The sequence below is a fragment of the Rutilus rutilus genome (genome assembly GCF_951802725.1).
Source record: "Rutilus rutilus genome assembly, chromosome: 1".
NCBI lineage: Eukaryota > Metazoa > Chordata > Actinopteri > Cypriniformes > Leuciscidae > Rutilus > Rutilus rutilus.
In genome coordinates, this window is record NC_140209.1 from 28,398,346 (window position 1) to 28,420,939 (window position 22,594).

A 22,594-nucleotide genomic window follows, 5' to 3' on the forward strand; every position below is an offset into this window, starting at 1 on the left:
TTTTACTCAGGTAATATTTTAGGATTCCTCATTTAAGGTCCTCTCACGACCGCGTCAGAGTGAGTTTAACTACTGATCTGAGATCTGTGCTAGTATTTGTCCTCTAATGGTGAATTTCTGATTTTGTGCAGCGATGTTTGTGATGACAGTCCATCTGGTTGTATAGGTTGTGTGGTTCTGTCATATGAGCCACTCCTGTGACACCCTGAAACCCTTTAAAGCTGATTATTTAATTGTTGTTGTCTTTCCCCTCCATAGAGGTCAGAGTAGTCTCAAAAAATAAGTTGTCTCAAGAGCAGTGTGTGGTGAAAGGAGTTTTTTCTTGTACTGGGCCATTCAGTGTAAAATCAATCAAATTTTTAGAAACTTCCTTGGCTCAAATGTTTGATTTTGTTCAAGTAGGCCTACTTTTTTCTAAAGAAAGACAAACAAATTGTGATGAAAGCCAAAATATTAACCCCCGGTTTCACAGACAAGGCTTAAGTCTAGTTTTACAGCTTCTAGCTGTTTTAGCTAAAATCTACTTGCACTGGCATATCTTAAGATGTGTCAGTGTCATTGTTTTGTCTCAAGATCAAACTACATGAAAAAAACAAAAAACAAAAAAAACAATCCAGCACCTCTAGATGGAAATAAAAGTCTACGGGTGAGCGGGGCACAAAGGTCCGTGTACGTTTTGATAGTTTGTTTTTTCGTTTGAAACACAAAACAAAATAACGAGAAACCACCTGTTTTTCGTTTGTCGTTTCAAACCAAAAACAAAGAAACGGTAAAAAAAGAGCCGTTCTCCCGTTTTTGGTTCTGAATCCAAAAACGAAAAATGACAAAACCAAAATCAAATAACGGTCCGATTTTGGTTTTTTGAAATTCCTTTTTCCATTTTTCCGTTTGAAGATCTACATTGAAATATAGAGAGCCTAAGTCCCGCCCCTCCGCTTCCGGCTCATGGGACCTTATTTCGGAAAAAATATGTATGGAAGTCAATGGCGAGAGACAACTTTATTCCGTCTGAACTCTGCCCTGAATTACACATATGATGTTTGTCAATTTAAAAGGTAATTATGAAAGTCAAGAAAGTCGCAGTTTGTCATAAAACAGAAGAGTAACGTTTAGTTTTATGTGAAAATCGCTCAATGAACTACATCTCTCGTCTCGCACTTTGTACGTCACAAGATCCGTTGCTCGTATGTGTGTATTCTGGCTCAAAACACTCAGGCATGACGGTGTTACGTTACGATTATAACGTAAGAAGACTATAGAAAAAATGACAGACGTTAGCTTCAGTAAAGTTAGCTTCATTCATTGAGAGAAAAGGTATGGCGTCCCATATGTGCGCCTTCTGGGTTTGTAGTCTTTGTAATTACGTATGTTCACAGTCTTATACCTGAGCAGTTTTACATCAAGCTGCGGCTTTCTTGACTTTAAAATGCATCTTTTAAATTGACAAACATCATATGTGTAAATCAGGGCACAATTCAAACGAGATCAAAATATTTGTTGTCTCTCGCCATTGACTACCATACAATATTTTTCCGAACTAAGGTCCCATGCTGGTCTACCGGAAGGGGAGGGACTTAGGCTCTCTATAGACAGGTTGGCCACCTGACCCGGAAGTAATAGTAAATATGGCCTATCAAAATAAAAGCCAAGCTTTTAGAACGGTCATAACATATTTATTCCGGTCCAGGTTTATATAAGGCTATTTATTAATTGATTTTTCTTCTTCTAACGTTACTCTGGTATAATGTTAGCGCTGAATATTATGACCGTTCTAAAAGCTTGGCTTTTATTTTGATAGGCCATATTTACTATTACTTCCGGGTCACGTGGCCAACCTGTCTATATTTCAATGTAGATCTTCAAACGGAAAAATGGAAAAAGGAATTTAAAAAAAACAAAATCGGACCGTTATTTGATTTTGGTTTTGTCATTTTTCGTTTTTTGGATTCAGAACCAAAAACGGGAGAACGGCTCTTTTTTTACCGTTTCTTTGTTTTTGGTTTGAAACGACAAACGAAAAACAGGTGGTTTCTCGTTATTTTGTTTTGTGTTTCAAACGAAAAAAACAAACTATCAAAACGTACACGGACCCACAAACTAACACAGGACTAGTTGTTATACACATGGTTTAAAATTTTCCACAACATGCCATCATGACGAAACTAAGGGCCCTATATCTTGCACCCAGCGCAATTGACTTTGTACACCGACGCATGTATCATTCCTATTTTGCACCCGACGCACAGCAGACTTTTCCCTCCACAGACGCACGTTGGTAAATTAGGGAATGAACTAGCGCTTTCGGGGGCGGTGCAGCGAAAAGAGGAGGCGTGTTCCGGCATAAACGTTCCCTGGTGCTATTTTGCAGTTTCAGAAAACTATTTCGCCACAGACCAGGAAAAACCTAGTCTAAAGTCAGTGGCACATTATTCAGATGCTATTTTAATGGCGCATGCTTGGCCATAATGTGGCGTGTGCACAACACACATACACTTTGCTTCTCTCATCTACACCGACGCAGGCAGCAGTTCCCATTTTTGCATACCATACATAATTACAAGGAAAAATATTACCACACATGGGAAATCATTGTGGTGTCCACAAAGATGTGAAAAATTAGGCATAAATCTAGCTTACACATTTACGCAAATTATTATACGCCTGTTTAACCGAATCTAATTTGGATGGGGTTCTCCCATCCCCATACAATGTCACTACAGCTCTGACGAGAATGTCGGTCTCCTCGGCTGTGAACCGCTCCTGGCGTGTGCCTGGCAAATCCGCTGTTATAATAGCAATCTGCCATGGAACAAACGTGCCTGCTCTTAAAGGGAATGTGAGATGACGCTCTGATTGGTTTATTTCATGTTATGCCCAAACCACACCTATGAGTAATATAGCTACTTCAGACCAACCCATTTTAGAGATCCGCCCAGAAAGTTACTTAGTGTATAAACTAGTTGCCATATCAACATTATACAGAGAAAAAGTTGTGCCAAAAAAAAATCTTTAGAAGATGTCACTGAACATTTATTTAACCATAGCAAAAGTAAATTTCATACATATGTTAATTTTTCATCTCTGTTTTTTGTATTTATTAAAAATTAGACAAATCTGATATTATTTTAATCTTAAATCTATTATTTAACAGTTGATATGGTTCTTTAATGCTTCTCTAACTAGCGGAAGACACTAACCAGGTTTAAATCCCAGTTGCACAGGTGGGGAATGTTATAACGTTTTGTTACAATGTGCCCATTTTAGAACTATGCTATTCTATTAAGAATTCTATTGAGAAACCGGTGAATAAAGACTGAGAATCAATGTTTAGAAATTATTAATTATTATTATGTTTTGACTTATGCTGTGTAGCTGTATTTTACAGCTATACAACTAGATCACAGCAAAATCCCCAGTGTTAAATTATAGGGCTGGGCGATTTAAATCGCGATATTGTTATGCGCATCTCATCAGTAATGCCGGTTCCTTGATTAGTAGTAAATCGCCATCACCTGCTTTCAGATGAAGCGGCATTTACTACAAAGAGCCGTAGTTAACTGACAAGCTGAGCCAAATCACATCAATATCGCGGACGTATCGCCAACGATTTTTAATGCGATATGGCTCAGCTTGTCAGTTAACTACGGCTCTTTGTACACAGCAAAACCTCCAGTGTTAAATTAACACCCCTGGGAGTGTATGAGTCCACACTCAAGAGTGTTTACGTTAATGAGATAACTAAGTGATTAATTTAGTGATGATTGAGCATTATTGAAGACACCTGATGTTAACAAGTAGAATCGCTGAAGGAGAAAATCGCAAATTGTAAGTTACCATTATTGTGATGGGTAGTTGCTTTAGTTGGTCTCTGACCCTTTCATGTGTACTTTAAATTTTGTTTGATGGTTGTATTTGAGTTAAAACTGCCAGTTGAACAAAGAAAAAAAAGTGATCTTTGTTGGTTATATTATGACAATCATCATTTGAACTTGATCACTGAGCTCATTAAGATTCTTCTTTATGACTTCGATTTATGTTGTTGGTTACAGCATAACTGTGAATCTGAATAAATGGCCAGAATTTTTTATATAATTTAAAGGATTTCTAACTGTGAATCTGAATAAATGGCCAGAATTTTTTATATAATTTAAAGGATTTCTAAAAACTTGTTTAAAAAAAAATAAATCATTATTATAGGCACACACAGATGTCAAGATTCAGTCTATGCATCTCAACAATGGTGAGGAGCAGAATATTCAATGAGGAAAAGTAAATTACATAGACAATTCAGATCATAATTTATTCATACCGCAATGCATGATGGGAGCCATTAATGAGTTGTGATTGGTGGCAGCCACTGCAACATGCTTTATTATTGTCACCATTGTTGAGATTCACAGGCTGATTATTGATGTCTGAACGTCTTTTTGATCAGAGCAATGTTTATTAAATATTTTGAATAATAAATAAAGTCCTGATAATTATAGGCTGAAAAATCACAAAACTTCTGCTAACAAGTTAAACCAAACTATCTTAATATGTTTCACTTTTCAGATCACAGCATGATTATGTCAAAACATAACCAACACGATAAGATAACATTTTACTTTGTTCATTTAACTGTTATAAATCAATAACAGCAGACAAACAACAGTAAATATTAAAGTAAACATATAATGGTCTAGAGCCCAACTTAAGCAAACTCCCATCACCTTAATGGTAACTTACAATTTGTGATTTTCTTCTTCAGTGATTCTGCTTGTTAACATCAGGTGTCTTCAATAATGCTCAATCATCACTAAATTAATCACTTAATTATCTCCTCAGCCCTAAATGCCGCTCCATCTGAAAGCAGGTGATGGTGATTTACTACTAAATCAAGGAACCGGCTTTACTGACGAGATGCGCATATCAATATCGCGATTTAAATCGCCCAGCCTTATTAAATTAACACTGCTCAGTGTTTACCTGAGTCCACACTCAGAGTGTTATAAGTAACACTGAAGCAGTGTTGAAGTTAATGAGATAATTAAGTGATTAATTGAGTGATGATTGAGCATTATTGAAGACACCTGATGTTAACAAGCAAAATCACTGAAGGAGAAAAGCACAAATTTCAAGTCACCATTGTGGTGATCAGTGTTTGATTTAGTTGGGCTCTAGACCCTTACAATTTTAATTTTAGATTTAGTTTGGCTGCTGTAACTGAGTTATAACTGCCAGATGAACAAAGAGAAAATGCGATCTGGTGGTTGTTGGTTATGTTTTAACAATAATTATTTGACCTGACTAACTGAACTCATTTAGAGCCTGATCTCTGAGTTAGATTTACTTTATTGATTAGAGCAGCACTGGCCTTGTACAGTATAATCATTTTTAGCATTTTCAATGTAATTCAAAGGATTTCTTAAGTTATTCTGATACAAAAAAAAAAAAAAAAACCTTAACGAAACGTTTCATTTAGGCACACACAAACATCAAGAATCAGCGTATGAATCTCAGCAATGGTGATAAATAGCATATTCAGATAAACAGATAAACTCTGAATATTAGAAAACAAGTGACTAAAAAGTCACATAAAAACAGCAGAAATAAAATTGTACGAATAAAAGATATTAACAAGAAATTTAACCTCATTATTTATTCATTCAGCAATGCATGATGGGAGCCATGAATGAGTTTTGATTGGACTGCAGCACTGCAGCATGCTTTATAATTGTCACCATTGTTGAGATTCACAGGCTGATTCTGATGTCTATGTGTCTAAATAAAAACAAAAAGCTTAAAAAAAAAAAAAAAAAACTTTTGGTTTCAGAACAACTTAAAGAAATCCATTGGATTACACTGAAAATGCTATATATATATATATATATATATATATATATATATATATATATATATATTATGCTATGCAAGGACAGTGCTGTTATAATCAATAAAGTAAATCTAACTCAGAGACTAGGCTCTAAATGAATTCAGTGATTCAGGTCAAAAATGATCGTTAAAACATAACCAACACCATCAGATCACTTTTTCTCTTTGTTCATCTGGCTGTTAAGTGAATTACAGCAGCCAAACTAAATTTGTGATTTTTCTCCTTCAGTGATTCTGCTTGTTAACATCAGGTGTCTTCAATAATGCTCAATCATCACTAAATGTATCTCTTAATTATCTCATTAACTTCAACACTGCTTCAGTGTTACTTATAACACTTTGAGTGTGGACTCATATAAACACTGAGCAGTGTTAATTTAACACTGGGGATTTTCTTCAAGCGCCTCCATACTTGAAAAACTGGAAACATAACCAGGAAATGACAGAATATTTACATACATATTTACAGTAGGCCTATTCGCACAGGATTAGTATTACCTGAGGGCATTTTTCCAGACCTTTTTACAGAAGGTAAAAGTCGCTGTAATCTTTACTGACGTTGTCCGTAATGATTACTGAGACGGCACATTCGGACAGGACTAAATCTCTGAGAAGCTCTGGTAATAATTACTTTATCCCACCTCTCCATGTTAAACTAATCCAGTCCGAATAGGACTACAGTTACAATATCTCTAAAGAGACATTTCTACTGAGTCAAAAACAACATGAGAAAGAGAATGCTACATGGAGACAGGAAGCCAAACACGTGACCATATGTACCCCCAGATGTGTCTGAGAACTTGCAAGTGCCTTGGTGGAAGAGTGGAGTAATCAAACATAATATTATACACTTAACAGAGTGACTTCTAGACAATTTCATAAGGTTTTGCTCAACTAAGTTGAAGAAGCTTGTAGGCAGAAAGTGATTGAGCAGGACATAAAAACTCTTTAGTTATGACAATCATGTCATCAGTCATCAGTCAAACTTTGTGCATGCCTCTGGTTTCTACTTTCATTCCTCCGAGTGTCTTATAAGCATGGGAATGTTTGAAAGCCGTGCCTCAGTTTATTTCATAGTCACTTTGCTTTGGATTTGGTGACTGATCTTCAGGAGCAATGGAGTAAGTCCCTACAGGCCTCTCCTCATTTTACTTCTTTCAAGGTAAGCTTTATAGAAAGCTTATATATATACATATATATATATATATATTTTAAATTGGCAGTAATATAATAACTGGAAGAACTGACATTGGCTAAATAAATCAATCAATAATGGTCTCAGTCCCCACAATCCCCAGTCAATCAATGTCATACCTGCTTACCCATGTTTTCTTCATGTTAAAGTGGCGTTTATCAGATGTCAACTCACTTTCTGTAAAAAGTGTCATTATAGCATTTGCTTGAGAACTTTTATGTCATAAAGCAAAAGAAAAAAAAAAAGTCCTAAACACTAACAGCAAATATGATTTAAAAGTTCATTATTTTGTTTATTGGATATACTAGGTTAACATGCTTTAATGTTTAGAAAACACATTATTATTCACATATTGTACATGGCAGCTCCTCTATGCCCAGTCTGTCTGAAACACGCTGATTTCTACAAAGTCCCTTTTCTGAAAAAGCTCAGTGTGCTCTGATTGGCCAGCTGACCCTGTGTGTTGTGATTGGCCGAACACCTCAAGCGTGTGTCAGATATGTAACACTCCATACCATAATCGCAAGCTTCAGCTTCATAGGCTTGAAGCAAAAAGAGTGGTGCAGGTATGATGTAAATTTGTAGGCCAAAACCCCAAAACGAGTGAGCATTTTAGCACTTACGGTTCCATCGTCCCAAAGTCAACGTTTTTGTTTTTGGTTAAAAGGCTGGAATAGGGTCTGTGGTGAACACAAGCTCAAGATACTTTACATCAGTATTAACCACAGTTTTTTTAAGCTGTTACTTGTCTTATTGCTCTTATAAACTTGTTATAAAGTTGTGTTCATCTGTGAAATGGACAAAATGTGCAAGTATCAAACTTTTGTTGATCACAGAGCTTGTTTTTTGCGATAATCCAAAAGCCTATTGAAAAATCCTATTGGGTCTTTGTTGAGGGAACCAGTGTGATGTGAACTGCCGGTTGGCCTACAAAGTGACGTCATACCTGCACCATATGTGAACAGTTAATATGTCGTCGGTTTTACCATATCAGTTGGAGCCTGAGTCGGATTCTGAAAATGCGGATGATCAAGTAGGTGGTGCGCTTCCCAAAAGCATTGTTAGCCAACTATGGTCGCAAGTTCCGTCGTTATCAACATAGTTCAAAGAGTTGCCGTTTCCCAAAACATCTCGGTTACGTATGTAACCCTCGTCCCTGAAGGAGGGAATGGAGACGTCACGTCGGATGACAGACGAATAGGAATCTCACTAGAGAGGAATCTCTACTTTGAGTGAAACTAAAACGAGCCTGAGATACTTGCATCAACTGCGCTGTATCACAGTATACGCATATAATGAGCAGCAGGTGCATTGCATCTTCAGGTTTTCGCTGAGGAGCCGAGCCGGTGACCCCAGCAGAGCATAGCAGATGTGGCGACGGGACATGATAGGATGATATGATGAGACATGATAGTCTCAAATAGGAATCCCCTACCAAAGCGCCACAGCTGCTGACCCCATCCAGCACCCTGTGTAGACCTCCTACTCCCTCTTACCTGATGGGACAGGGCTTACACAGAGAAGTCCATAAATGCTGTTCCGACTGTTCCAGACTATTGGATAACACTGGGAAAGCATGCCCTTTCAATTGGAAAAGGAATGCTGCGTAAGCCACATTCTTCCCCAAAGGAGTCGAGTGGAGATAACTTATGGAGTAACCTTGTAGGGTTGTTTGCATATGGAATTACTGGGCTGACACCAATCTCCAAAGAGATGGGTTCTCCAGAGGGAAAGGCACTGGCTTCTGTTTAGGAGCAACCGTGAAAAAAGCAAAATATATGATCCCCGCAGGGTCACACATATGGCACCCAGCCTAGACCCGGTTCTCAAGGATTCAGCGGGATATAGGCCTGGCACCAGACGCTCCGCCACGTCCTGCTGCCGAGGGTGACGGAGGACTCAACAGGTTTTTCATTCTGGAGACATGAGCATCTTCAGTACCATGTGGGCATCGCCCGGCACGAACTCTAGGCATGATTCGTCGACCAAAAAATGCCTGCAGGTCCCCTACCTTCTTGATGGAGGCCAATGCAACCAGCAACATAGACAAGTCTTCATAGACAAAATCTTTGTCTGCTGACTGCAAAGACTCGGAGGGGACGCTCTGATGTGCTCGAAGCACCAGAATGAGGTCCCAAGAGCTTATGGAGGGAAGTTGAGGAGGATTTAACTGTCTCGCCCCCCTAAGGAACCTGACGACCAGGTCATGCTTCCCAACCAACTTCGTTGGGTTCGTGATATGCGGAAATAGTGACAGCATAAACTTTGAGGGTGGAGGGAGACAGCCTTTACTCCAACCCGTGCTGCAGAAAGGAAAGCATGACGCTATTCGGGGGTCCTCTCGGTGAGAGGACACCACTCAACGAACAGGTTCCACTTCAAGGCGTAAGTATGTGTCGTAGATGGTGCTCACGCTGATGTGATGGTGTTAAGTACCTCTGGAGGTAAGTCACCTAGAACCTCTGCTTCCTGTTCAGGGACCAGACAAATGGCAAAAACAAACAAAACTGGCAAAAAAACAAAAACAAAGAGGATATCCGGCCCTGCTGCAACACCGTCTCACTAACACTGATGAGGAGAGAGCTTCTCAAAAAGAGATGCTCCAAAAAGATCACCGCTTGTAGAGAGCAGACAACATGAACCACTCGGCTCCGAAGCGAAAAGCTGAAGATGCAATGCACCTGCTGCTCATATGCACGTGCCACGATGCAGCGCAGCTGATGCAATTATCGCATGCCAATGTGCATTGGCTCGCCTTAGTGACAACTCAAAGTAGTTTGGCATCTCTTAGCAAGATTCCTACGTGACATTGAGAGTGACTGACTGAATGGGAACCGTAGTTCTAATGAACATTCGCAAACAGCGACAGAGCATATTATGTTAAATGACATGGACATAAATAGATCATGCTCTTAAACAAGCTAACATTCAGTACATTCTATATCTGTCATTCTGTTTAAATATATATACATTTTAATCTTTATTTCAGCATGTCAGATGAGTGCGGATGTGCGAAAAATGTGCAAGAGAACTCTGGAGTATGACGTATGAGGAAATCCGCGATGAATCGAACATCAAGTAAAGTAAACTAACATTGAACAAAAACAGTGAAGTAGTCATTAGGTGCCATGTTTCTTACAGCAGCATCTCCGAGATCTCGAATAGATTAATCCGCAGTTATTACTCCTCCAACTGTGTGTGACGTCATTAAAACAGTCGTATATTGTTGAACCGATGTGGTTGAAAAGACAGAGGTGTGTCTATGTTACTATGGTTTCGGGAAACAGTCATGACTAGTTGGTTAGTTTCTCCAATGATGCATTGTACTATGATTGTTAATCAGCAGGTTACATCATTCTAAGGGAAACGCACCCCATATAGTTTAGAACCAACTTTGCAAACGTGACTTGAGTAGAATGTTTCACAATGGTAAGAAAAGTATTTGTATATAGCCAGTGTTGTACTCTCTCAGGTTTAGGAAGCTGTCCTCTGTAAAATGTGATGTGCACAAGTCAACCTTCGGGTTGTACAGCTCAGGGACAGCTTTATAAACACACTTAACCTCAGATTCCTAACTTCATCCGTTTTTGGAAGGCCAAACAAGGTGGTTTTGCTTTCACATCCAAACACACAGCGTCTCTGCGACATGAAGCTTGTTATTCTTTCTTTGCGCAAGTCTTTGGATGAGCAGTAAACTAATATTTCACACTGTGACATGGATGTTTGAGAAAGCAATTTCTGGACTTCGATAGAGGCATTTTAGGCAGGTCTGGATCAGTGCCCTCTGTTAGATTGAATTTATTTATTTATTTATTTATTTGATATGGACATAACAACTGCATTGGACAAACCAGATACATTCACTGTTAGACCTTACCGGGTTTTTTTACAGTAAAATACTGGCAACACTGTTGCCAGTAAAATACTGTTAATTGTACAGTTCTTTACTGTAATCTAGTTTGTTTCTGTAAAAATGCACTAAATTATAGTTAACTAATTACACTTGCAGAAACCGACTGCCTTAAATTGACCAACTGTCATTTAAATGTATTAACTAAAATTTATAATGCATTAATAATGTGAGCAAAGTATTACTGTGAACTTCTTTCATTTGAGACCACTAAAAAACTATTGTACATAAAAAGATTTTTACTGGATCAGCAACTACACAGTCACCGCCTGTTAAATAAAGCAACATGCAGCGTATCATCAATGTTTGTAGATCTTCTCCTGGACTGAAGCACAGGCTCTACCCTTCAGCACAATGGTGACCCAAAAAATTAATTTTACAGTAAACTACTGGCAACAGTGTTGCCAGTATAAACCTGTTTTATAACTTACAGTTTATTACTGTTAAAATACATTTTGTGGGTGTGTCTTTTTTATCTTACACAGTTAACCCTTTCAACCCCTCAGGGAAATCCACACTACGAGTAAAAAGTAGCGATGCAGTGAGATAATTAAGGGAATATGTAAGTGATTGTAAGCAGAATCACTGAAGAAAAGAGAAACACAAGAACAGAAAATAGAGGAACACAATAACTACGACTGACTTCCAGCCATTACACATTATTACACTTTTTATTAACCAGTATGACTTTATTTCTGTCATACAGAAGTTGTTATTGAGATGTTTAATTGAAAATGTTTGGTTTGAAGTTACCATTATAGAGATCAGTGCTTGCTTTAGTTGGGATGCTGATGCTAAAAAGTTAGTTTTTCTTTTGCTGCTTGAGCTGTGTTTTTGCAAATCACACTTGTGCACACACAGTTTATGAATGACTGCAGTTATTATGATTATGATGACAAAATCATCATATTGCCTGTTCATTCACTAAGGAATTCATTCTCACTTATTCAGAGTTTAATTCTCAATCAAAAGTGTTGCATTAGCACCACTGTGAAAACGCAGCAATAAGATACAATGACTCTTTTTTTTAAACACATGATGCATAGCCAGAGAAACAGAGCTACACTGTGTTTTAGAAAAACTGAGATATCACAATTTAGCACATGAATCTCAACAATGGTGGCAATATTTCTTTATTATTATTATTATTATTATTCATGCAGCAGTGCATGCTGGGAGTTTTATATTATCCTGGAACCCAGCATGCATTGCGACATGAAACTTTTCACCATTGTTGAGATTCATACGCTGATTGTTGATATCTGTGTGTGTCTGAGTCAAGCAGGAGTAAAATAAAATTGAATGCACTATATGATTACAATATTCTTCAGAAGACCTGATTACAGAAATATTGATTTCATTTTGTAGATTCACAGATATATGCTAAATATGAGATAACTATAATTTCAATGACTATATACAGGAAAAATCTGAAAACCAGGCATGTTCAGGATGATTGTGACATCATCACAAAAAAAAAAAAAACACCTGATCATCTTCCTCTTGACTTTTTCGTGCCATAACAAATGTGTTTTATAAACTCACTGTTACAGCAGTCAGAGGAAGATGAATGGTAAGAAGTCCAGGGACAAGAGACCAACTAAAGCAAATACTGATCTCAATCATGGTGACAACAAATTTTATTAATAACTAAATCTCTGTTAATTCTCAACAAGAACTTTTGTACATGTATGAAAGAAATAATCGTAAACTGGTTTGTAAACTGGTTTCACACTCAGTGTTACTGGAAGTCAGTTGTAGTTTTTGTGTTTCTCTTTTTTCTGTTCTTTTTTCTCTGTCCTTCAGTGATTCTGCTTATCAGGTGTTCATCAGTGTCTCAATTCACTCACTTCTTTTCATTCAAGTGGACTATATTAGTGAACTAATGTAGAGAATAGTGAATGAGGGTATAGGATGTGATTGGGAAAACAGCCTCTGAGTGTCGACTTTGAGCACTGTTAATTCACAGTATATTCCTGTAGGCTACTTTTATTTTCTACGGTATATTACTGTTTTAATGGAAAATGGTATAATATTGTCAGAATTTTACAGCAAGGGTTAACAGTGTTGTTTTTTTAGTGTTATAGCAAAACTGCTAATTTGCAACACTTGTCCATAGGAGGCTACACATTTCACAAAACACAACAAAATACAGTATATAAAACACAATGCAAAATAAATGAATAAATAATAATGCAAAATAATATAATGGAATAAATAAATAATAATAAATATAATGCAAAATAATGGAATAAATCCATTTTTGGGAGACTATGAGCTTTGTAATTTTGCAGATCTTATATATGCACAAACAGCTTCATTACACACTAAAGAAAAAAATGGAAAAAGCATCATATGACCCCTTTAAATAAATGCATCACAAACACACATTTCAAGCACAACATTTGATAAAACAATTTATTGTTACAAACTAAGACAAATAATATTTTTTTTTAACATTAGTGGAACATGTTCATAGTTAATGTATAAACTATAAAGTTAATGGCGTGAACACCATTTGCCACTCTGATATTTTCTTACCTTATGCAATGAAAATAATGTAATTCTAAGTGTCAGTTAAGTGTCCAAATACTTTTTGGGGGGTATATATTACATATATATTACATATTTGTATATATTACATCTCAGCTTTCTATTTTTAGCTAGGACTGCCTCAAGATGGGCGACTGGAATACATTGCTAAAACTTCTTGAAAAAGTGCAGGACCACTCCACAGCTGGAGGAAAGGCCTGGATCTCTGTGATCTTCATCTTCCGGATCCTACTTCTGGGAACAGCAGTGGAGTCTGCTTGGGGTGATGAGCAGTCGGCTTTTAAGTGCAATACCCTGCAGCCTGGTTGTCAGAATGTCTGCTATGACAAATCTTTCCCCATCTCACATGTGCGATTATGGGTGCTTCAGATCATCTTCGTGTCCACTCCTACGCTTCTGTTCCTGGCGCTAGTGCTCTACACAATCCGCCAAGAGGATAAGGCCGGAGAGGATAAGACCGTAGAGGATAAGACCGTAGAGGCTAAGACCGGAGAGGATAAGGGTGGCAACACAAAACAAGGCTCAGAGAAACGCAAGGTGAAGAAGAAGGGTGCTCTCCTGTACACCTACATCATTAGTATATTTTGCAAGTCTATCTTTGAGGTGGTCTTCCTGGTCATCCAGTGGTACATTTATGGCTTCAGCCTGTCTGCTGTGTACACCTGCCAGCGCTGGCCTTGCCCCCATCAGGTGGACTGTTTCCTCTCTCGACCCACGGAGAAGACTGTCTTTATTATCTTCATGCTGGTGGTTTCTCTGGTCTCACTTGTGATTAACGTCATAGAGCTCTTCTATGCGCTATACAAATGGAAGAAGGATTCAGCACTGGAAAAAAAACAGGCAGATGAGCCGTTGGGGAACATGAGCAATCGTCAGGGTTATCAAGTAACAGCATACATGTAATGACATTAGAAATTTAAAGTACAAAATATGGGTAACTGTATTGAGTTACAGTTAAAATCATTGGTAATCAGATTACAGTTACATTTTAAAAGTATTGTGATTACTCAATGGATTACTTTAGAATTTAACTGTCATTTGTTTCATTTGATATATGTGACCCTGGACCACAAAACCAGTCACTGTACTGTACTGTACTGTACTGTACTGTACTGTACTGTACTGTACTGTACTGTACTGTACTGTACTGTCATGCTGTGCTTTGCTATACTGTGACTGTTTCCCTTTGGGTGTATTTAAAAAAATAATAATAATAATTTAAGTCTAATAAAAAAAGCTAATTTACCTCTGCATCCTTGAGTCCTCCTCACATCCTTTACCTCACCTGACAATAAGTAACTTCAAAATACATGTGCACACCACGTTGTTCATAAATTAAATTTTTATTTCCCATATATTTATCAAATATACATTTTACATACATTTAATTTTTTTATATGTAAAATCCATACTAAGACATACATATCAGTATACTGTGTGTCAAAGTATGTTTTCTACATACATAAACATATATACTGTATTATATGGGGTCAATACATGGAATTGTTCCAATATCTAATAGGCTTCATATATGGCTGTGCATTTATGTTTTCACTAAATATTAGCATACAGATGGTGGACAACCAGAATGAGACTTTTACCGCCGCCGTTCCCGCGGCGGCAAAATTGGGATGTGTATTTGCTGCCTTTTACCGCTGAGTGGCGCTGTAATCACAGACTTTGAAAAGTGTCAGTTTATTCTCTTTATGACGTAATCTGCCGCGGCAGTAATCTGAGCTGAGAGGCCACAGATAAATTCAAGATAAATATTGTGGTTAAACGAATTCAAATTCATTAAATTTAAACAAAGTAGACACGTTAAAAGTGTGTGCCCAGTTTTTCTATAATTTAGAAAGGCTATGTCAATAGGTTACTTGTCATTTACTTACATAAAATTAAAACATTTTCAGGACTTGCAGTTACTAACCGATGTTAGTCGGTTTAAGCATTCTTTGTTATATTCAGAATTAAATAGGCTTACATGTTGTTATGATTATCAATTGAATTATTTAATAAATAATCAACCACAATGCCTATTACTGCCGCAGCAAAAATAAACCAGTCGAATTTCAAAGTCGAAGCGAAATGACTAGGCTATACCGGGTGCCGCAAGTGACAGGGCAAAACAGCAGCAACTGCGGCATTTTAAAAGGTAAGTTTCCTATCTGTTTATTTTTAAAAAAAAAATTTGAAAAAAAAAATAAAAAAAATAAACATGGCGCAAGATCTTGTAAAAAAAAAAAAAAAAAAAAAAAAATCATTATTTGAACAAAAATGAGACTGATTGAATATGTAAAAATATAAACAAACAAAGTAGAGAATAAAACAAACTTTTAGGGAAAAAATATAGGCCTATTATGCTACAACAGAATTGGTTAACATTAACGAAAGCAAAATATGTAAAAATACATTTAAAACAAAATAAAACAAAACAAAAAACGTAGACCTAGGCTATTCAGACCATAGCTCTGTGGTCAATGCATTAACATTAGCCTCTCGGAGTTTCAAACGATCTGAGATCGAATCTCAGTGTAGCCGACAGTGTTTATGTTTTTCCGTTCTTGATGCGTAAAAATGCATCTGTTTATTAAAGTCAATCGTCTTGTTAATTATCAATTGTACATTACAACATAGATTTGCAACATTCCAGTTGTGCCGCTGCAAAGACGACACATCTGATGAAGGAAGACTGTCAGCCGATTGCACCAGAAAATGAAGATGATGAAGCTCGTCTTTAATCTGCTAAATTATTTTTTTTGTGTGTGTGAATCATTCACGAGATTGAGATGACTGACAGTGATACCCGGCCATAGCAACGGAAGACATTTTTCAAAACAGATCGAAAAAATCAGAAAAATACTTTCAATACAGTATTACTTTCAATTAAAAAATAAACTGAAAATGTAAAAGAAAAAGAAAATAAATTAAGTTTGAAAACCCATCGCACATTTCAAGGTATGAATAAAGTGTCGGGACAGTTTATTTATTTAAACAGGGTTGCATCGATAGAGTTTATTCCCTTTGTGATGCAAAATAAGAAACACAGAATCTTATTCTTGCAACATTTTAAATTTCTATTGTCAAAGAAATTGCAGCTAAATTAAAAAAAATCAAAACGGTACAAAACGAAAAAAGTTCAAAGCAACATAAATTAAGAACAGGCGTTTTTCTTTGCCTCTCTCGCGCTGGATATTTTTTTACTAAGTTTGGTCTCCCTCACTGCGCGCGGTGGGTCTTTCTTGAAATTAAGCATTAATAATAGCCTACAGCTGATAATACTGTATATGTCGCTGTGTGTCATCCACACAAATCACGAAAGAAAAAATCGAAAAAATGTGTTAATTTAATTTGTAGAGGATTTTTTTTTAACTCAAACATTAACACTGAAATAAATGAAACTAAATTATTGTAATTTTTTGGCACACCACGACGAGTGGCGCTATGCATTGTTCTAAAGCCAGGTTTTATTCTAGCATGTTGAATTAGTGTTGGACAAACGCGGCGGCGCGTTCATTTGAATGAAGAGCGTTTGAGCGAACACACACTGGAACGTTAGGCCATGTCGCAACGAGTGAATCGTGGCCGAGTGGTTGAACTTACGTTACGATCATATAGATGATACGGGTTCGAATCCCGAACTAACTTGGACTACTGATATTTTTATATTAGCCTATTAATGCGTTTAAACGACAAACAATAAAATCAGAACCAGTATTCTGTTGTGTTCATGGTTTCAGTGGCAGTAACAAATAGCTTTTGTTCCTTCAAAGATACAACATGCCTTGCTGAATTCACCTTACAATAAAACGAGGTGGGTCGCGAATTAAAGAGCTCTGTATCTGCTAAATTGAAATTGTGTGTGGAAAACCTTTAAATACAATCAATAAAACTACAATATATAATTTAATAAGATATAGGGCCTACTGTACATAGGCTATGGACTTTTGGAGATTTTGAGATTAATCCTTAAAAGAATTTAGCCTTTGCCTGCTCATCAGGCTGGCTCCGACACTCTCCATATGAAAGACGGAACATTAACACCTCTGTCCTGCACCCCCACGATAAAGCAACTATTGCCTTCTCCAAACCCCCCACAGGCTAGCTGAGTTTGCAAAACAAAACAAAGAGTTTGCCACTCGTTGTGGTGTGCCAAAACACTTAATTATAAACTTAAATATTTCATTCAAAACAATCTCAAAACGCTTTGTGACATTTTGAAAAGCCGTGGATGCATTACTGCCACTGGAACCATGAACGCAACAGAATACTGGTTCTGATTTTATTGTTTGTTGTTTAAACGCATTAATGCATTAATAGGCTAATATAAAAATATCAGTAGTCCAAGTTAGTTCGGGATTCGAACCCGTGTCATCTAAATGATCGTAACGTAAGTTCAACCACTCGGCCACGATTCACTCGTTGCGACATGGCCTAACGTTCCAGTGTGTGTTCGCTCAAACGCTCTTCATTCAAATGAACGCGCCGCCGCGTTTGTCCAACACTAATTCAACATGCCAGAATAAAACCTGGCTTTAGAACAATGCATAGCGCCACTCGTCGTGGTGTGCCAAAAAATTTACAATAATTTAGTTTCATTTATTTCAGTGTTAATGTTTGAGTTAAAAAAAATCCTCTACAAATTAAATTAACACAAAGTCGGCTATAAGAGTCCTTTATAGGCTACGTAAAAAAGCAAAGGGCTTACAGTCTTAACATTTAGGCTACTTTGCTTAAATTCGATACATTTATTTTCAGTAGGGCCTAATAAATTTGTAGGGATGTAATTTCAGTATGCTTTACCAACGCTATGTATTCAGTTAAAGTTCCAAGAGGTCTGGTCTCTATATTTCCTTCCCAGCTGACACTAATATGCAAGTGCACAGCAAAATTCTATTCTAAAAAAAAAAAGTCTATAGGCCTACTATACTGTTGTAGCCATTAAATAATCTCATTTATTATCATATTTGTTAAAATATTATAATGTTATTTTTTTCCATCTATGTTGAATATGAAAAGTGAACAGCACGAGTAAGATAGGATGCATTATATCGAGAGATGGATATGGAGTGGGTCAGACATGATTTTGACCATTTCATTAAGTTTTGTTTAGTAGAAAACCTTTCTTTAAAGTGAATTTCGTTTTCTATAAATTGTATCTTAATTTTAATCAATTTTTCATCAACCAATTGCCTGTATTTAAATAAGTAAGAGAAGCAAATATAACAGACACTAATCATGGAGGCGCCCGCGCGGTCACTTTTGCACGTCAGCTGGAGCGCATCTCATCCTCCTAACTTAACGAAACTCAGCGTATGCCTCACACAGACATGATAAATACATCAAATACACAAAGCTTGAAATGTCTTCAAACGAAATAATTCAAAACGAAAAGAAAAAGGCTACTCTCTGATTATGTCTTTATGTGCATTTCTCTCTAGGTGCGTTCACTACAAATATGGCGATCGTCAACTTCATCTTTGTAGTCGACACTGTCAGAAAACACTAGTTTATTGATAAAAATCAATGCACGCATCACCGGATTTACAAATAGGCTACACATCTTGCTTGTTGCACGCACACATTATGTCGAAAAAACGAAATATTATGTTGAAATAACATTATTATTAATAATACATCTTTTAGAATATTTGATTAAATGCTGATTGTTGCGCTTGTTCAATTTAATAAAATTAAAACTTTAATTGTGATAATTAAAATAATTGAAAATTAAATATTTAGTGGCCAAGTTTTGCTAATGTATTATATAGGCTATTATATGCCTATTGCCTATATTAAGTAGGTCATATTAAGACAAGGCATATATTTTAGCTGTTATGAGAAAAATAAATCTAACGAAATCTAAAATCTAAATCTAATAAATCAATATATATATATATATATATATATATATATATATATATATATATATATATAACGCCAGTTCAACATGCCAGAATAAAACCTGATTTTTGAACAATGCGTAACGCCACTCGGCCTGGTGTGCCAAAACACTACATTTTAAACTTCAATGTTTAATTCAAAACAATCTCAAAACGCGTTGTGACATTTTTTTAAAGCAGTAGCCAAGCCTATATACATTAAGGGCATTGAAACCAGGATCTTAACTAAAACGCGTTCCGAGTAGCCTAATCTCTCAAAAATTATGCCACACTAGGCTACTCCATGTATTTTTTTTTTAAGGACTGCTTTTGAAATCACTATAAATTACTATGCAATTGTATCGCTCACGAGAGCTCTTCATTTATCTAATTCCTCAATAGAATAGTAAAAATATTCCGCATCATTGCTTCTAATATCGTCTCTATTTTTAACTTTTGATTCTATTTTTTCAGTTCTAAAATTTATTCTATATTTGGTTCTATTCTGTTGTAGCCTAATAGGCCTATTTATATATATGAAAAATATGCCTATTAGGCTTAGGGTTTTATATTTAACCCACTTACATTTTAAAATGCGGCAATTGCTGCTGTTTTGCACAATGTCCCTTTGCGCCACCTGGCGGTCATTTCGGGAACGACTTTGAAATGCGGCTGGTTTATTTTCGCCGCGGTGATTTCGCCGCGGCAGCTGGCGCGGCGGTAATAGGCATTTTGGTTGTCCACCATCTGTAAGTGTCATATATAGATATTTCATATATGAGATATATAATGTAAAAATATGTATTATACATACATAAACATACATTTCTAAGTCACTATATGGAATTGTTCAAATTTTTAGGCTTAGCTGTGCACATGTGTGCATTTATGTGTTTAAATGAGCATATTAGGGTATTTTATATATGACACTTATACGTCAAAATATTTGTTACACATACATAACCATATAGAATATATGGGATAAATGTATATGTGAATATATGGTATTGTTCCAATTTCTAATAGATTTCATATATTTTTTTACTTTATATGAGCATATATTACATATATTGATATTTCAAATATGTATTGGGTACATTTTTTTAAATTGAGATTTATACATCATCTGAAAGCTGAATGGTCCGTGTATCATCTGATCATTTAATTTCCTATTTGAAATGGAATAACGAGAAATTAAAAGACGGATCGTTTAATCGTTTAGTTTAATAAACGGAAAATGAGATTTCGGCTCCATTTCTCATTTTTCATTTGTGGTTTACAAATCGGTTTATGGCTTTGATATTTCTTGCACATGTGGGCGGCGCTGAAACGCCTCTTTCATCTGATTGGTCAACCCATTTCGTCTTCAATACTGCCAGAATAAGAGTCCGTATGGCACACTCAAATCCCACTTTAATAAGCTTTTGCACCACTCACTGACATTTGATGAAGAAATATGTTGCTGGGAACACAATTAGTGCTGCTGCGAAGCTTCGCTTCTAATGTACGACACTTGAGAGATCGCGCGCTTTCAGAATTCCCCAGAAATTCAACATGGTGAGAATTTGTATTGACCTGACGAAATTGAACAGTGAGGAGTTTATTTCGCCCTCAGTAGACCACACACTAGGCCAGTTAAGAGGAGCAAAAATCTTCAAGTTAGATGCCAATTCTGGATTTTGGCAGATCCGTTTGGCTGAAGAGTCTCAACAGTTGACTTCCTTCATTAGGCCATTATTTGTTTAAGAGGCAAACATTTGGGATATCCAGTGCTCCGGAGCCGTTCCAGATGAGACCAGGATTGATTTTATTTCATAAAAATAAAGCTTAAATAAAGTTTTCCAGACAAGATTTTTGACTTCTTTGTTTTGTTTTTTGGCCTTATTTTCTAAATAAGTCTAAACTATTTGGCTTTGAGGATTGTTATTTTTTCAGTACAGTTAATTTTGAAATCTTGCCAGAGTAATAAATGCATGAAACAAGGAAATTTAAAGTGAAAGCACATGACGATAAAGCATTCTTCATAGATCTGCTTGCCCTTTAGGCCAAATGGAAAGGATCCAAACTTACTTGGAAGGAAGTTTTCTTCAAACATCTTCATTACTATAGAGGTGAAGAGCCGTTCAAAGGCATTTCTGAGGTAACTGGGAATGTATTGAATGTAAAGAATATGACTGAAACAGTTCTTCTGGTCTTTGTTTGAGAGTATCAGCAACATTTTCAGCATGTTGTAGACTCACATTGCATATAAACAAGGAAATTCAAGAGAGTTATTTGCATATTGGACCTTACATTTTAAAGCTCTGTATTTACTCTTAGACTAAGACAGCCTGAAAGTTATGTCATACTGTTTCTCTATTTCAAAAAACAGTCAGTTGTTATGCCTTTTAATCGAGGAATATAAAAAAAAAGACAAAAGATATGTCTACGCATTGATTGAAGTTTCTAAAATCTAAGTTACTTCTATCAAATTTTAAACAATCAGAGGATTTAGAAAATTTCTGTTAAAAAAAAAAAAAAAAAAATCCCTTGTGTGACTATTTTCAATATAGTTACAGGGATCAATTAAAACATTCTGACAGTGGACAGACCGAGGGACACTTAACATGTAGTTTTCCAATCATTGGACACTTAGGCCCTGTTTACATCTGACATTAACTATGTCAGGTGATCCGATCACAAGTGGTCGGTTGAGACACACACACACACACACACACACACACACACACACACACACACACACACACACACACACACACACACACACACACACACACACACACACACACACACACAGTACACACCTGTATGTATTTATCTCTGGATTTTATTGAAGGTCTATGATTGCATGATTACGTACACAATTTTTATTTTATTTTTTAAATCCCAATTTAAATAGAGTGCAAATATGTTTACAGAAATATTATAGGTTTTACAGACATTCTGAATGATTTATTCCTAAATTATTATTACAAACAGCTTCAATAAATTAACGGCACTACAAGCTAAGCAGATAAATGCTGTTATTTCATAAAGGTACACTAGGGCTGCATACTAAATTGCATACTTCCATATACTATATAGTAGGCAAAAATAACAAAAAACAGTGCTAATGTTAATGTTAGTGCTAATGGTAACTTTGTATAATAATGCTGTGGTTTCCCACATACACTTAGTTAGAAT

At 36.3% G+C, this 22,594-nt stretch overlaps 1 protein-coding gene across 1 annotated transcript in view; it reads left to right on the top strand.

The window, feature by feature from the left end:
* LOC311304498 (gap junction alpha-1 protein-like) overlaps positions 1-14,435 on the top strand; it is a gene marked incomplete at both ends in the record, with an annotated part of 434,020 nt that extends 419,585 nt beyond the window's left edge. The window contains one exon of the mRNA XM_084431532.1: positions 13,845-14,435. Coding sequence (XP_084287658.1) covers positions 13,845-14,435 — 591 coding nt within the window. The remainder of the gene's footprint in view (positions 1-13,844) is intronic.
* Positions 14,436-22,594: the final 8,159 nt, after the last annotated feature.